Here is a 17,681-nt window from a genome sequence, read left to right on the forward strand (position 1 = left end):
GAGGATTTATAGATGGGTAAAGCAGGGGCACTATAAGTTGTTCAGAGACCTCAAAGACTGCCTAGCAGACACTTCCCCTCCCATTTGCTGCTGCCCAGGCCACTTCTCCCCTTTACAGTCACACAGGCAACTATAACTGCCTCATGGAAGAGTAACTTCAGGGATGTATTTAGATATGTTTAGTAGCGTTTAATGTTTGTTTTCAAACTGCTCGTTTGTCTCTGCCTTTGCTCTTCATTTTGTCATCCCCTCCCTTCAGTTCAGTTTTTCTGCAAAAGAAAGAGCCAGCACCATGGTAACAGTCAGCTCCTCATTAATCCGATCACTTTGGGAACCTATGTTGTGAAGTGCTTTGAGATCCTTGAATCAAGAGGTACAATTGCCCCTAATGCCCTGACATGCCTCAACCTTGAGTTCCTGATACATCCACAACTCTGTCCTGTGGGCAACTGCAGCTTTGGCCACTTTGGGCTCACAAAGGCATCACCCTGTGCTACCCCTGAAGGTGGAGATGAAGCCCTGCACCTACAGATGTGTTTTATAGGGGAGAAGATTGCAGTTCACAAGGATCAGTGCTCTCCACGTTAAGGAGCAGTGGTGCATTTGTCTCACATTTGGCCTACATACTGTAGCCACCTTCAAGAGAAATGAGAGTTTGACAATGTAACCTGACAACTGAGGCATGGGAATTCCAGCCTCTGCCAGCCCATGGCAGCCGCAAGGATGTAGCGCTCTTACCTGCATTAAATACGTGGACATCAATCTGCCGCAGAGTCTCATAGTCTTCACCAGAACAATACCCGCCAAAGGAATACACTTTATGGCCAACAGCCACAGCAGCGTGGTTCACTCTCCGAGGCCCACCTTCCAAGTGCACAGTCCACCGTAACATTCCCTTCTGTGAATGATCTATCCTCCAAAGCTAGAGGGCGCTACAGCCTCATGCCCATACGGTTGCCACCATGCTGGGCTGAAGCCACTTAATTCTGCAACAGAGAGAGAATGCAATGCTCAGAAGCGAGATCCCCACTCCCTGTATGCCAGCTACCAAGGAAACACTGCTCTCAGGCCAACAGCTTTCCCACCGGAGAAGATTTTAAATATCTGTTTAGAACAGGGGTAGGCAACCTATGGCACGTGTGCCGAAAGCGGCACGCGAGCTGATTTTCAGTGGCACTCACACTGCCCAGGTCCTGGCCACCGGTCCGGGGGGCTCTGCATTTTAATTTAATTTTAAATGAAGCTTCTTAAACATTTTGAAACCTTATTTACTTTACATACAACAATAGTTTAGTTATATATTATAGACTTATATAAAAAGACCTTCTAAAAACATTAAAATGTATGACTGGCACGCCAAACCTTAAATGAGAGTGACTAAATGAAGACTCGGCACAGCACTTCTGAAAGGTTGCCGACGCCTGGTTTAGAACATGCATACAAAGGGTCTTCCCACCCTTGTTTGGTATGGGGGTATTTGCAACTATGTCCCCTGTATCTACTATGAGATAATCTTAAAGGGAGCCTGCAGGCCAGCTGCTTCTGAAGGAAGGAACCTGGGGCAGGATGGGGCCATTTCAGACACTACAGAATGTGGCAAAAGCAGGAAAGTTCATCACGTCAGCCTCAGTGACACCAGGGATCTAAATGGCTCAGGGGATGCAGAACCTTTCCTCTGTGGTCCCTAGTCCAAAACCAGGATACCAACCAACATGAGGTATCCCACAAGTACCGGGCCCAATCCACAATATGTGCTGGATGGTTCCACTAAAGATTACATTGCCCAAGGAAGTAACAGTGCATGCTGGTGGCAAAATTTATTTCCCCAACTTCCTCCTCTTAGTCAGTGCATCTTGAAGCCTGCCCAGAACAGACTACATGCCTCTGTCACTACAGCACCTTCTTCCCCTTACCCGCAGCACACAAAGTGAGTAGCACAGTATGTACAAATTAGTCACCAAGAGGCAGAAAATGCTCCACCACACGATGCATTGTGTATTGTTCATAATCTCTTGGGCTCACAAGGTGTTTTAAGTTATGTATTTGCCAGACTGGCAGTCCCTTCCATCTCCTGATCACAGTGCAGCAGGAGACACTCAAGGAGCAGAGAAGCCCCATGGCAGGACTTGCCCAACCTGTGAACATTTGGAATTTCTGATGGTATCTTGATTAGCTCATATTTTCACTCACACTGAGCCCAAGGCTATGATAGGGGGGAAAGGAAGGCAGGGGAGAAAGAGGGGATTACAGATAGCATTTGCTTCCATTTTCTGACCAGCTAAGAGAACCACAATAAGTTAAAGCAGCAGCTCATGGTCCTTCTATGGCAAGTCAGAGCATGCTATGCATTTGTACAGCACACGTCAGAAGTGTTTGGCAAACCCCCAAGAAGCGCGCACACAGGCAATTTTTCCATTCACTTTATTTTTTCCTCTTCAAATTGAGCAAACGCACCAGCTCTTAACCTAGGCATTTATATGGCCCCTACCACCATCATAAGCGAGTATTGCATTGTTTATTCTCAACACCCCGTGAAATAGGAAAGTGGAACTATCCCCGTTTTACGACCAGGGAACGGAGGCTCTGGGCAAGCTATTTAACCTTTTTAAGTCACAGGTGTTGTGTGGCAGTTTGAGGACTGAAACAGGCTAGGTTTCCAACTTCAGCCACTTTTGTAGCCCTGTTCAATAGTGACTAGAAACCCTACTTCCACCCCAGTCTGTCTTAACACAAGCGAAGCAGAAGGGACTCTGCTTGAGGGTGACTTTTGAAGTTTGGCAAGAGAAAGCACAGAAAGTTTCAGCCACAAGATGTTTTCAGAAAGTTTGAGCAGTAAGTTGCATTGGAAACTGCTTCATAACCTTAAGCACAGTGGGAGCTACCAGTCAACTATTACACAAAGGCACAAGAACGCTACACAAGAAAAGCAAGAGGAGCAATAACCACCACCATTAAACAACACCAATAGTAGTTAGAGACTTAAGCCATTTTTATCTTCCCAACATGATCACTGATATCTTTGACCTCCAGAAGTTAATGAGCCAACAGAATTCACTCCAGAGTATTTCCCCAGCAGAGCTAGGGTGACCAGATGTCCCGATTTTATAGGGACAGTCCCGATTTTTGGGTCTTTTTCTTATATAGGCTCCTATTACCCCCCATCCCCTGTCCTGATTTTTCACAATTGCTGCCTGGTCACTCTAAGCAGAGCAGAAGTCAGAGAACTAGTTCTCCACCCGAACCCAAGCTGTAGGCAGCACTCCAAGCTGTAGGCAACACTCCAACCCACTTCTGGAACAATTCCAAACTTCAGCTACATGAACAGTTTTTCTTCTCACCAGCCAACTCCTGTTGTGTAAGCTCCCCACAAAAGCTACAGAACATCCCTCAGGAAGCTGCCATGGTGACTGCTAGGGTCACCGTTAGACTAGTTGGTAATTTCAAGTCTAGCCGTTCAACAGTCACAGAGCTGAGAGTGGCTTACCCTACTTCCTAGGGGACTGACAGCCACATCACAATTGGATTGACCTTATTAGAAGCCAAGGATTTAACAGGTCAGTTGCTGCAGGACACGCACCCATAACCACGTTGTGCCTGGCTGAAGGGAGGACACCTCATGTCTCCCTGCTGCTGGGAGCAGGCTTTTGCATCTCTCTCAGCTGAGCAGAAGAAAGGTGGGAAAAGAAGTTCCAAAAGCATGGAAATCTGAATTCTCCCATTGGATATCATAGCCTGGTTGACATGCAAGGCAGGGACCCACTTGTTAGCAGCAAACATGCAAACCTCCTCTCCGGAGGTACTTCAGAACCTTCTCCTTGCAACTTGATTCGAGTTGGGCTGAGGTTGGACAGGTTCGACAGACTCCATGGAGCCATCCGAGTTAGCCGAGTACATGGGGATGGGGAGCACACTTTCTGCTTTAAGAACTCTTCGGCTCCCCCCCCCCCCCACTGACCCACCACCAAAGCAGCCGTTTCAAGCTTCTCAGTCAGTTGGTAGCCTCCTTTCAATGAGGAAGAGTCACAGTGTTTAGTATTAAAAGCATAGAGTCTGGGTTCACACTTATGCAGAGACATGCTGTCTGGAGCTGTAGAAAGAAGAGCCTCAAACTCAACCGTCTCTGGTTTCAGTAATTTAGTGATAATTTCATGGGAGAGCACAGTGAATGATTTCACACAGCCCAAAATCTTCAAAAAGCAACTGTGAGCAGAGCACGTTCCACAGAACATGTAACGCTACAGTTAAACCAGGGTTTGCCAGCAGGCAGGATTCAGTGAAAAAGCACAGTTAAGTTAAGCTCCCCAACACACACACACACACACTGGCAGCGAGAGTCAGAGCTCTTGTCAACTCACTGGGGGACTTGCACGACGGGGCTACAAATTGCAGCGTAGACATTCCCACTCAGGCTGCAGCCCAGGCTTCAAAACCTGGGCTCCAGACTGAGCCTGAACGTCTACACTGCTATTTTCAGCCCTTCAGCAAATGCACAAACCAGCGAACCCAGGTTCTGAGACTTGGTGCCAAGGGGTTTTGGGTGGGAGGGGGGCAGAGTAGATGGACCTTAGTTGTACTTGTGCACAAAGAGGCTTCGCCTCACACATTTCTCCTTTTTTCCCCTCTAAAAAGTAAGGTAAATGCAAGAGAGGTAGATAACCTAGACACACAAGCCTGCCACAGCACATGTGCTGCAGCCAATGGATGTATGAAAAGTATGCCCTTACAGAGACCATATTAGGCTGCAAGTGAAGCTACTGAACTCTCCTCAGCCTGCCTGGCACGTTGTACAGTAGCAAAGGCAGAAAGAGGATGGTTTCTGGAACTGCATTTGACAGCCCAATATGTTCTCCATACACCCACAGTCCTAAAGCTTGTTGTTTTGTTAAGCACAGCTGATTGGTAATGGATTCTTAAAGCCATATTTAGCAGTAAGCACCAATCTACAGCATTTGTTAATTCTTTATCCCTTACAAGGCCATAGCAAGTCTTGCTCTTGCCTGTAAAGTTTGATATTTTGTCAGGTTTGTTAATCATTCAACACACAGTTGCACTCTGAACCTTTTAGCACGATGAAATTTATGGCATTTTAAAAGTTGGTTCTATTGCGGATGCAGCAGCTTTCAGCAGAAGAACATTTTCAGTCTTTTAAAAAAGTTTACGTAGTGGGTGATGTTTGGGAGCATTCTGTCCCTGACAGACCCAGTCAGGGAGTAGAATTAGGCTACTACAAACTGCTTTTGAAAATCCCACATTCACTATTTTTACCCGAAGCCCTAACTCACCCTGATGCAAGTTACAAGTCACACAGGCCAAAGTTTTCAAACACATCCCTAAAAAGTAGAGACGTACATCAAAGCAAAGTCAATAAGAGTTGGGTGTTCATCACCTTTGAAAAGAAATCAGGCCATTTGGATTACGTGACTAACTTTAAAAAACAGGAGTACTTGTGGCACCTTAGAGCAGTGTTTTTCAACCACTGTTCCGCGGCACACTAGTGTGCCGCGAGATGTTGCCTGGTGTGCCGTGGGAAAAAAATATTAAACCATGCTTGAATGTCGGGAATTGGTTACTAAAATTTTTGAATCCCACCACTGATGTTAAGGACTATAAATAGCTCAGAATATCAGCTTTGTGTTCAGCCAAACAGGCCCAGGTTGCGCACTGAATAAAGTATTTTATAATTTTTCATATTTCTGTTTACTTACTATTTCATAATAAAGTAATTATAAAATACTTTCTTTGTGTTTATTTGATTCCTATTCAAGAGAATTACTTTATATATAGTCAATATAGGCACAGAGTTAAATTTTTTAACATTTTCTAATGGTGGTGTGCCTCGTGATTTTTTTCATGAAACAAGTGTGCCTTTGCCCAAAAAAAGGTTGAAAAACACTGCCTTAGAGACTAACAAATTTATGTGAGCATAAGCTTTCGTGGGCTACAGCCAGAAGTGGGCTGTAGCCACGAAAGCTTATGCTCAAATAAATTTGTTAGTCTCTAAGGTGCCACAAGTACTCCTGTTCTTTTTGCGGATACAGACTAACACGGCTGCTACTCTGAAGCATGACTAACTTTAGGCACCCATATTTGAAAGTGTTCATCTAAGTTTGTAACAAACATATAAAAACTAATTGTCATTCATATTGTGTGCTAATGATTAAACATTATCTTTACTTTACATCTTTACAAACAGAACCAAGCGTACATATCATGGTTAAGTATTAATTCATTTTCAAGCCTCTCACCTCTTTACATGTCCATTTCTATTAAATACAAGATCTTTTCAAGACCGCAACATAGAAGATTAAACAATGATACTGTTAGCAATACACAACATGGCTTCTAATTTGCATAATCAACATTAATCAAAGTACAATGAAGAGCAAGGAATGAACCCGGGGGATTATCTCCACTCTCACCTCACCTCCAGGCCAGCCAAAGAGCTGTTGCCAAACCCATCTTCCTTTTCTGCCACTGTCTCCATCACTCCCCTCAGATCCAGTCAGTGACTGCCTGTCTTTTGCCACACTGTATTCAAACTGCTTGGCCTCCCCTTACAGGTTGGGCATAACCTCACCCCTTCCTCTCATTACCTACTCCTCCCTTGAGCCCCACACTCCTACCAACCCTATCTCCTTCACCTACTCTCTGCTTCCCTACCTTCTTTTATGCTTGAATCACTTCTATTTCTTATCCACCAAGCATCCTCTTTCACTTCATATGCCTCCTTCAAACCCACTTCTGGTGTGCTGCCTCCCATGCAGATCTCCCTCGCCATCTTTTATCTGGCTGGCTCTCCTCCCCATATAGCCTACACATGAGAATCAAACTCAGTGGTTTGGAGCAGGCACGTGACCTCTCATAGGTTTGCACATGTAGCAGCAAACTTCACAGGTACATGTTACTTCATGGGTAATATTACAGTAAAGAAGAGCCAAGGTAAAGTTCCATTTCCAAGTTTTAGTTTCTAGTATTAAGTTACAAGTTAATATTTTAATTAGGAATAATATTTATACCATCTTTCCAGAGATTTTCTAAGTCATGCATGTTCCACTGTTCCTGTGCAGATATTTCACATGAAGGAATAAGTTCACAATCTTAATATTAATGAAGCTATTCGCCTGAGATTTTTTTTTAAGTGTAAGAATTTTTCAGGGAGCATTAAGAGGTCACAATTTCTAACTTTCACTAAACCACCTCTTTCATATTTTGTTAGGGTTGAATCACTTTTTGGTTATTTTAATTGCTTAGACACAGCACACCATCCACTCCACAGTTTAACAGATTCCCTGTCTCTGGGAGGGAGAAACATTGACTGGATAACATTGCTATGAATGCTTGGTTTCTTTATGGAAATACCTGGCTAAGGAGACATATATCGAAAACACCTGCCCATAAGTTTTCCAAAATGTACAGAATTGTATACAGACATCCTCGGGGAACTTTCGTTAGAGACTGGCAGCAAAACAATTAGCAGTATGAAACTGCTTCCACGTGGACATATTGACAGCTATTTACTTTAAAGATGAGACAACTAAGAGGGTACATAGAAGATCTAGAACAATTAATGATATAGATAAGGTAGATCAGGCTATTCTATCTGACCTATTCTTCCACTCTGATACAACTGTGAAGTTGAAAGGTCGCAAATTCAAAACTGATCAAAGGAAATACTTTTCCACACACTGCGAGTTAATTTTCTGGCAGTGAGCTCCGCTAGCTATCACTGAGGCCAAAAGCTTAGGAGGATTCATAAATGGATTAACTTTTGTATAGATAATGAGACTATCCGGAGTTACAACACTAAGGATTAAACAAGGATAAAGTTTGGAAGGGATACCACCCCTAGAGCATCAGGGCTTAAACCAGTCACTCACTGCCAGGAGTTAAGACACTTCCCTACGAGCAGGTTATTCCGTAAACTGCTACGGCAGCACTCCTTTCCTCTTCCTCTGAAGCGCCTCGCACTGATCACTGGTGGAGTCCTACCACAGGGGGACAATGATCTGGTTCGGCATGGCAATTAAAATGTTCTGTGTAATTTAAGCTCTCCTTGGTCATGTTCCTAGTACTTTGTAAGGGACAAGGAGATTAATTCCAAAGAGTGAATAAAAGATTAGTAAGAATGAACCACTGGTATTTAATGCAAATGCACAAAATCCTTCTTCTGCCCCACAGAAGCCTTCGGAGCTGACACACTGGCTACATAGGTTTTCCTTTAATTGCAAGTGTTCGTTATTTGATGCAAGAGTAGCAAGGGGCAGCTCAATGACCGTGTGCAAAGAGCCTCCCCAGCATTAGCGCCAGGGCGGCAGGTGAGCATGGCACTCGGCCATGATGGAAGTTTCCCTGAGGACAATCAGCAGAGAAGTGACAAACTATAGTCTTTAGATGGATATTCATCACTGAGAGGAATGGGGCAACTCACTCCTGAGAGCCAGTAACATTTAGATAGTAACTTGTGACTAGAAGGGTTACAAGCTTCCCCCCCCCCCCCCCCCAAAAAAAAGGAAAACTACATTCTGTAGAAAACAGGAGTCTTTAATCCTTAGAATACAGGTGGTGTGTGGCTATTTCTACCATCCCTGACTACAAAGCTGTTTAAAGCATATGGAGAACTCAGCAAACCAGTCCTCAATCAAGTTGTGACAGCCTCGCCAAGTTGTGTGTCCTTCCCCAGGGCTACAATTACAGCTATAAATTACATCAGAAAAGTACGTTCTGAAACAGCAATAGCTATTTGACCAAATTGGTCCCAATTAGCCCATGCACCAGTTCTCAAGTTTGACTCTATAAAACTGGTGTTATTAGGAGTGAACAAAAATGGCTGAACTTTTTGCAAAAGTAAGAAATTTCACGTTTTCATTGCCCTACAACTCATTTCTTGGCTAATTTACTTCAGACTCCCTACATGTATTTTCAGGCCTAAAATTAAGCATGTGAATTTTCAGGCCAAAAGTTTCGCTGACAAACATAAAAGGTGGTCTAAAATTGAGACCAAGACGGCAACCTTAGAAAAACACCCATAATACCCAAGCCCAGATGGAGCAGAACCCATTCCATGCTGGAATGAGAGCATGCAGCTGGGCTGGCCCATCAACCTGTGTGCCAAGGAAACAGACGCTAAAGCCATTTCTAGCAAGTGCTCAGATTTGTCTGATTGCACAGATCCAGCTCTCTCCCGCTTAATCCCCAAACCAGATAGGAAGACCCAGCAAGAAGCAGTCTGGATTTCCCAAGCCCCACCCTGCTATCTCAGCCACTGCTAAGGACTCCCCAAGCAGCAGGGAAATCTGCACCGACTGTCTCTGTTAAAGTGCATGGAGGAGAGAAAGTCCCTACCGTGCTACTGCCTTAGTCCTCAGGGCTCTGTGTCCTGAGATGTGCCAGCCACAAGGTTTAATAGCACTTAAAATAGCCCCAGCCAGCTTGAAGCTGTCCATATAGACTGTTCTATTTCAGGCACATCCAACTTACCATTAGATCCAGCCTCAGAGTAATCCAGCTTCTACATTCACTCCTGACATTTACTCACTGCTTTGGCTATTTGTTCCAAGGCAGCAGGCAATACAGGGGCTGTGTCTACATAAGTGTATTTACCGGCTTTTTCAGCACAAACCCAGTTACACTAGATTTGGTTACAATGGTGCTGCTAAACAGCCACTAAATTTGCTAACACAAATACAAGCCTTGAGGCTTGCTCAAGACACCAGGTACCTCTTGCAGCTCACTTCAGAGAGCAGAAACTCACCCAGGTTTCCCTTCAGGAAGATACCAGCACTGCCCCTGTTTATATCTCATTTCCCATCTCCTGCCATTATTCTGTTCAGCTTCTGTGCCAGCTAATTTCAATTCCCATGATGCTTCTTTCTTTGCTTTGTCCCACAAACACATCTGCACTTTCTTCCAGGGTCCCCTTATGCCTAGAATATCTCCCCACTTTCCACATCACACAAACTCCCTCTCCCCAAAAACCCAGTTCTTCCCCAGTCTCTGCAGCACAGTCACTCTCTCACACCAACCTAACATCTACATAAGAAGACCTCAAACAGAGGACGCACACAAGGTGCACCCTGGGAAAACAAGCAGCCTCATCCGCCATTTTATGCAAACCTCCCTCCCTTCCTCCCACCTGAAGCCCTCTCTCTCTATATCATGTCATGTCACACTTCATCCAGATTGTCAAATCTTCAGGAGAGAGTATTTCCTTATTCCCTGTAAGACACAATGCATGCCTAAAAATGTTGCTACAACAAAGGTCACCATATAACCATTGGGTCACCTCACCTGGGCTAGAGAAGGGACAGCAGGAGATTGAAAAAACAAGTATTTTAGTCTGATTAATTTCAACTTGGATGAAAGATTTCAGCAGCCAATACTGTGCACACACCTCACCACGCCCTCTGCAGGCAGATCATCCAAGAATCTCCAGACAGCATCATCTTGTGATCTGGACAAAGTACTGGGAGCAGGAAGATGCAGAGTTCCAAATCACAGCTCCGACAGTGATTCCCTGAGTGTCCTTCTCTGCATCCATTTGCCCTTCTATAAAATGGAACAGTACTGACCTTCCCCATGGAGTGGGGGCTGAGAGAATTAATGGGTATGAAGTGCTTTTGGGATTAGTACTAAAGCTACAGTTATACCAGTATCCCCTGAATAATGACCACAGACATTACACCATCTCTACAGCCTCATGAACAGATACTGAACCTCCTGTACAACGCAGGCTACACGCCAGCTTTCCCGCCCATCCCATTACAAACTTCCCTATGTAATTCCTTCCCTTTTCCAGTATCTCTAGCACTCACCAGAAGAGGTTACCACATAGAAGACATAAGTCCCCTCCCCCAGATTCCCAGGATACTCCATGAAGTCTTATTTGCTGTTTGTTCAAAGCTCTCAGGGAATCTCTGAGGGCAGCTGTGACATGCATAAAATGCTCAGGACTCACACAGGAACCTGCTATAAACAGACATCATGAAGCCACACAAGGCAACTGAACTGCTCAGGAGAAAAAAACCCACCTCTCTCAAACCACGGACATGTCTAACCAGAATGACTGGAAGTGAGGGTTTGCCAAACACCTGTTCAACCTCAATGCACCCCATTCACCTCCCAAAACTTCACTAAATCCATAATTAGAACTCACTCCCCTACACACAACTAGTACTTAGCAACATACAGAGAAACAGGTTCACTAGGTCTCACTGCGGGGGCTTCCCCACTCAGCCTGAGCAAGCAGATCCAATGGGAAAGATTAATCGCAGAACTGCAGTGAAGACATCCGGGGAACAGTGAGGTGGGGAGCAGGGGAAGTTGCGCTTAATCCCTCGGGATTCATCCGAATTGATTTTTTTGTGGAGGGGGGGGGGGGGGGGAGATTTTATTTGATGTTTCAGGTCACTGACACTAAAACATTTCAATGAGTGTCTGATCGTAATAAGGTACATACTTACACCTAACAACATTTACATCACATTGTATATTGACCATACATTTTAATCACCACCCTTACCCTTCCCCCTCACCACCAAGCTATTTAAACATAACCATCATGTGATACATGTGTATCTTTAACCACTGATATTTTAACTGTATTGGGATGCTGAATATTTCTAGAAGGGGAAGCGTTTCAGGAGCTAGAAACTATAGGGAATTAGAAGGGGAATGCAATTCAACTGTTGTTTATAGGAACAACAGATCACAAACGGATTATGCTAAAATGTTATTAGTGCAAATGCTGGACTATCACCTGGAAAGAGACCTGAAATTATCAGCTACCACAGAGCCTTTGCAGAAAGTTTTCTATCAGTAGCCTGGCAGAGGCCAAAGGTCAGAGTGGGGTCATACTGCAAGATACCAGCAACCATGTGCTTTTAGAGTGGTAAGTAAATCCCTCAGCATTGGCTGGGCCCTGCCATGAAGAGAAACCCCCACAAGCTCCCTGCATGGTAACTAATACATCTGCCACACAAGCTCAGGAAGCTATTCTGAGAAGGTTAGAATCAGATGTTAATGGAGTTTTCCATATAAGCCCTATGTCAGTCCACCCCATGGGAGCCAGTGCAGGACTGGTCCCTATGGAAGTATGTACTTAGTCCTAATTTTAAGTGATGGGGTTACCTCCACTTTCCTTAGGAGACTTTCACCAATCAGATACATCTCAGACTTGTCTATACTTACAGCTAGATTGGCACTGCTGCATCTGATGCAGTGGTGTCGATTTAGCGGGTCAGGTGAAGACCCACTAAGTCGATGGCAGAGTGCGCTCCCATCAACTCCTGTACTCCAGCTCCCTGAGAAGAGTAAGGTAAGTTGGCGGGAGAGCGTCTCCCATACACACAGCACGGAGCAGACACTGCTGTAAGTCGACCTAAGTTACATCAACTTCAGATACGTAACTTACGTAACTGAAGTAGAGTAACTTAGGTCGATTTACAGCTGTAGTGTAGAACAATCCTCACTTTCCAGAAGTCTTTCCTGAGATTTAGCCCACATTTGTTTCTTGATTTCAATCCACATTGCCAACAAGCAACCTGATAGGCCAGATAGTATATGTCATAGGCTCCTATGAGATGTCTGTGTACGAACAGACTAAGGACCCTTCTGGATGCCTCTGAAACTGGGAAAAAATAACAGGAGTACTTGTGGCACCTTAGAGACTAACAAATTTATTAGAGCATAAGCTTTCGTGGGCTACAACCCACTTCTTCGGATGCATATATGCATATATGCATCCGAAGAAGTGGGTTGTAGCCCACGAAAGCTTATGCTCTAATAAATTTGTTAGTCTCTAAGGTGCCACAAGTACTCCTGTTATTTTTGCGGATACAGACTAACACGGCTGCTACTCTGAAATCTGAAACTGGGAGCCAGCAAAGATGAAGAAAGATGTTTAGTTTGGAAGAGAGGAGATTAAGGGGGAATACATTAAATATTTGAAAGGCTGCCATAGGAAAAAAAAGATGGAGAAAAGCTGTTCTCTCTTGCCACAGAGGGCAGGACAAGAGGCAATGGGTTCAAACAGATTTAGATTAAATCTCAGGAAACACTAACTGTACGAACAGATGCCTAGGGAGATTGTGGAAGCTTCTTCCCTGGAGGTTTTCAAAAGGAGGCTGGAGCCATCTGTCTTGGAAGGTTTAGACACAACAAATCCTGTATCTTGGCAGGGGGCTAGACTAGACTAGATGACCCTTGCGATCCCTTTTAACCCTATGATTTTAAGAGCAGAAAGTCCAGTTAAACTAGTCATTTCTTGGCTCTGCCCTTTCAGATAAAGCTCCACCAGAAGGTGCGAAGAGGAACATCATGTTCCAGTGTGGCAGCAATGTGTGTTTTCCATTAGGGAAGAGGAAGATAACCACCTTGCCCCACCCCCCAGGTCCTGTTGCTACAAGAGGCCCAGCTACTGGGGTCCACTAAGTTTTGTTACAAGAACATACAAAAGAGCGTCCATAAGCACCTATCAGATGACCTTTCAATCCATTTGCCAAGGCACATGCACTTCTAATTTCAGGACAGGGGACACAGCGAGGAGATACTGACCTCCACTGAGGCACATATCAAGAATTTATGATCCAGGAGATAAATAATGACCGAGGTGAACTGAAGATCAACAAACCTTGGTGATAGAAACTGAAACGAAAGGCCGATCCCCATGGGTTACGGGCATTTTGAATGTCTCCACCAGAAACACCAGTCTCACCATCACCGCCATGGATTTCAGAAGTGGGACCATTTTCCCTCTGAAACCAATAGGAGAGACGAAGTCAGAGGGTCTGGGCTCTTGCTGAAGCCAGCCATGGAAGTCAAATTGGATTCATTTTCAAGAAACAAAACCCCAGGCCACACACACCTTTACCCTGCAGAGGGTCATCAAATAAATAAAACCCACGAACCGGAGGAAGAGGTTTATCCATTCTAGTAACTAAGGATACAATTTTCAGAAATACCCGAATGACCAAGGAGCACAAGCCCCCTGAAACTAAACACAATCACTTAGGGGCTTTTGAAAACAAGTCCCTCCCTAAGGGCTTCATTTACATAGACTTGTGTTTAATTTTCCAACCCAGACCTCTATGGGCCCCTTCTCAGATTAGATACCACATATGAGACCAGCCACTTCCCCAGACCAGCTCCTACTGCCCACCAGACACCCTCACCACTCATTCCCTGCCACACCATAACCGCTGCCACACACCCCACCAGCCATTACCACGTCCCAAGGCCAGGCATACCAATGCCTGCTGCCATCACCAAGAGCCCAGTGACCGGCTACATCGGAATGGAGCCTCAGCAAGCTGCCCCAGAGCAATCCAGCCTGCCTGGCACCACAGACACTCGCTCTGCTCCGAATTGCAATGCACCAGACACATGGCACAGAGGCACCGGCTCTCTGCCTGCCCCTCTCCTGCAGCAGGGCACCGGCTCTGTCCCCCCAGAGTCCCACCCCTGCTCCATCGGCAGCAGGACACCAGCTCCCTGCCCGCCCCCCGGCCCCCAGCAGGGCACCGGCCCTCCCGCCCGCCCCCCGGCCCCCAGCAGGGCATCGGCTCTCCCCCCCCCAGCCCACCCCCAGTAGGGCACCGGCTCCCCCCCCCCCACCTCCAGCAGGGCATCGGCTCTCCCCCCCCCCAGCCGGGCACCGGCTCTCCCGCCCGCCCCCCGGCCCCCAGTAGGGCACCGGCTCTCCCCCCCCCACCTCCAGCAGGGCATCGGCTCTCCCCCCCCCCCCAGCCCACCCCCAGCAGGGCACCGGCTCTCCCGCCCGCCCCCGGCCCCCAGTAGGGCACCGGCTCTCCCCCCCCCCCTCCAGCAGGGCATCGGCTATCCCCCCCCCCCAGCCCACCCCAGCAGGGCACCGGCTCTCCCGCCCGCCCGCCGACCCCGCCTCCCGGCCCCCAGCAGGGCACCGGCTCTCCCCCCCCCCACCTCCAGCAGGGCATCGGCTCCCCCCCCCCCAGCCCACCCCAGTAGGGCACCGGCTCTCCCGCCCGCCCCCCGGCCCCCAGTAGGGCACCGGCTCTCCCCCCCCCACCTCCAGCAGGGCATCGGCTCTCCCCCCCCCCCAGCCCACCCCCAGCAGGGCACCGGCTCTCCCGCCCGCCCGCCGACCCCGCCTCCCGGCCCCCAGCAGGGCACCGGCTCTCCCCCCCCCCCAGCCCACCCCCAGCAGGGCACCGGCTCTCCCGCCCGCCCCCCGGCCCCCAGTAGGGCACCGGCTCTCCCCCCAGCCCACCCCCAGCAGGGCACCGGCTCTCCCGCCCGCCCGCCGACCCCGCCTCCCGGCCCCCAGCAGGGCACCGGCTCTCCCGCCCGCCCGCCGACCCCGCCTCCCGGCCCCCAGCAGGGCACCGGCTCTCCCCCCCCCCACCTCCAGCAGGGCATCGGCTCTCCCCCCCCCCCCCAGCCCACCCCCAGCAGGGCACCGGCTCTCCCGCCCGCCCACCCCGCCTCCCGGCCCCCAGTAGGACACCGGCTCTCCCCCACCACCACCAGCAGGGCACCGGCTCTCCCTCCTCCCGGCCCCCAACAGGGCACCGGCTCTCCACCCCCCCAGGACACCGGCTCGCCCGCCCACCTCCCCAGCAGGGCACCGGCTCTCCCTCAGTGCTCACGCCCAGCAGGCACCAGCCCCCCACGCTACCTGCCGGGCAGGCGCGGCCCGCGACGGGCGGGGACGTGGCTGCTCCGCGCGGCTCCGGTTTAACGGCCGAGCCGCCACCTGCCAAGAGCCAGCAGCACCGCCCGCAGGGGCTCGGGACTAGTGCGCGTGCGCAGAGAGCGCGCCGCGGGGCAGCCTGGGACTTGTAGTCCCGTGAGCCGCCCTCCCTGCGAAAGACAGAGAGAGCGAGAGAGAGCTCGGTACGGGGTCCTGCCCCGCCCGGCTCAGTGCAGTGCGGGCTGCCCCCCCACTGCTCCGACCCCGCCAATGCATCTGCCCCCTCAGCCCTGCCCCCCACCCTGACCAATGCCCCTGCCCTCACTTCTCCAGTCCCACCCCGACCCCCACCCCGCCCCGCCCCGCCCAATGCATCAAGCCACCAATGCCCCCTTCCTCCCCATGACTTTACCCCAGGTATCTCCCAACGTACCGCCCCATACGCCGGTACTCCCCTCCCCTATACCACACTGCCCTCCCATTCCTCCCCCTAGACGGGCACAACATGTCACAGGGGTAGAAAGAGGACTGGATACTTTTTTACTGATGAGATTACAAGTGTGGTTGACAACGGTTTACTGTGATGACATAATATACTTATTTTTCTGTAAGGCATATGACTTCATACCACATGATATTCTGATTACAAAAACAGGGTTACACAACTCAATGTAGCACCTATTCAATGGGTTAAATGCAGACTGAAAGATCTCAAAACAGTCATTGTAAACAGAGAATCAGCATCCAATGGTGTGTTTCTAGTGCAATCCCAGGGGGGTCTGTTCTTGTCTCTGTGCTAGTCAATGTCTGTATCAATGATATAGAATCAAATATAAAACCATTGCTGGCAAAGTATGCACATATCACAAAAATGGTGAAGAGGTAAATAATGTTAAGGACAGGTTGGTTCTACAGAGTGATCTGGGTAGCTTACTGAACTGTGCTCACTTGAACAACACAAGATTTAGTACGGCTACATACAAGGTCATACAGTTAGGAACAAAGACTGTAGGCCATCCTTACAGAGTGGGGACGGTATCCTGGAGTGACTCAAGAAAAGGACACAGGGATCAGAGTGGAAAATCAACTGAACCTGATCTTCTAGTGTGATGTGGTAGGTAAGAGAGCAAATATGATCCTTGTATATATAAGCAGGGGATGTGTTATTACCACTGTACATGGCAAACAGAGACCATTACTGGAATACTGTGTCCATTGTATATGTCCACACTTTGCAAAGATGTTAACAAATTGGGAAGGATTCAGAAAAGAACCACAAGAGTGATTAACAGTCTGGAAAACCTGCCTTACGGGGAGAGACCAAAGAAGCTCAATCTATTTTATTTCCACAAGATCAGTTTAAGAAGTGGCTTATCAGTTATCACAGTCCATAAGTATCTAGTGTGGGGAAAGATTTCTGATAGCCAAGGGGTCTTTAATCTAGCAGACAAGAACACAGCAATATCCAATGGCTAGAAGGTGAAACTAGAGATAGGGAGACCATTTTTAACAAAGGACCATTGGAACAATTTATCTAAGGACGTGGTGGATTCTCTGTCACTTGAAGTGCTTATATCAAGACTAGACATGTTTCTAAGAAAGACACTCCCATTCAGCAGGAATGGGCTCATAAGAATGCCCATACTATATCAGACCAATGGTCCATCTAGCCCAGTATTGTGTCTCTGACAGTGGCCAGCGCCGGATGCTTCAGCAGGAATGAACAGAACAGGACAATTTCCCATCCCGTCACCCAATCCCAGCTTCTGGCAGTCAGAGGTTTATGGGCATCTGGAGCATGGGGTTTCATCCCTGACTGTCTCGGCTGATAGTAATTGATGGACCTATCCTCCAGGAACTTATCTAGTTCTTTTTTTTAACCCAGTTATGCTTGTATGTAGTAAAATAAAGGACTCACTGGGTGACATGGTGCTGTGCAGACCAGACTGATCATATTGGACCCTTTCTATTCTTAAAATCCACAAACCTGTGAAGAAGAATATGCAGAGTTGTC

The 17,681-nt window shown here is 47.8% G+C and overlaps 1 protein-coding gene across 1 annotated transcript in view; it reads right to left on the bottom strand.

Annotated features, from left to right (window-relative positions):
- Positions 1-15,720, bottom strand: part of KLHDC3 (kelch domain containing 3) — a 37,724-nt gene extending 22,004 nt beyond the window's left edge. The window contains exons 1-3 of the mRNA XM_065400477.1: positions 15,653-15,720; positions 13,628-13,751; positions 739-986 (exon numbers count right to left, since the gene is read on the bottom strand). Coding sequence (XP_065256549.1) covers positions 739-892 — 154 coding nt within the window. The 5' untranslated portion in view covers positions 893-986; positions 13,628-13,751; positions 15,653-15,720. The remainder of the gene's footprint in view (positions 1-738; positions 987-13,627; positions 13,752-15,652) is intronic.
- Between the last annotated feature and the right edge of the window lie 1,961 nt (positions 15,721-17,681).

This window comes from Emys orbicularis, chromosome 3 (assembly GCF_028017835.1).
Source record: "Emys orbicularis isolate rEmyOrb1 chromosome 3, rEmyOrb1.hap1, whole genome shotgun sequence".
NCBI lineage: Eukaryota > Metazoa > Chordata > Testudines > Emydidae > Emys > Emys orbicularis.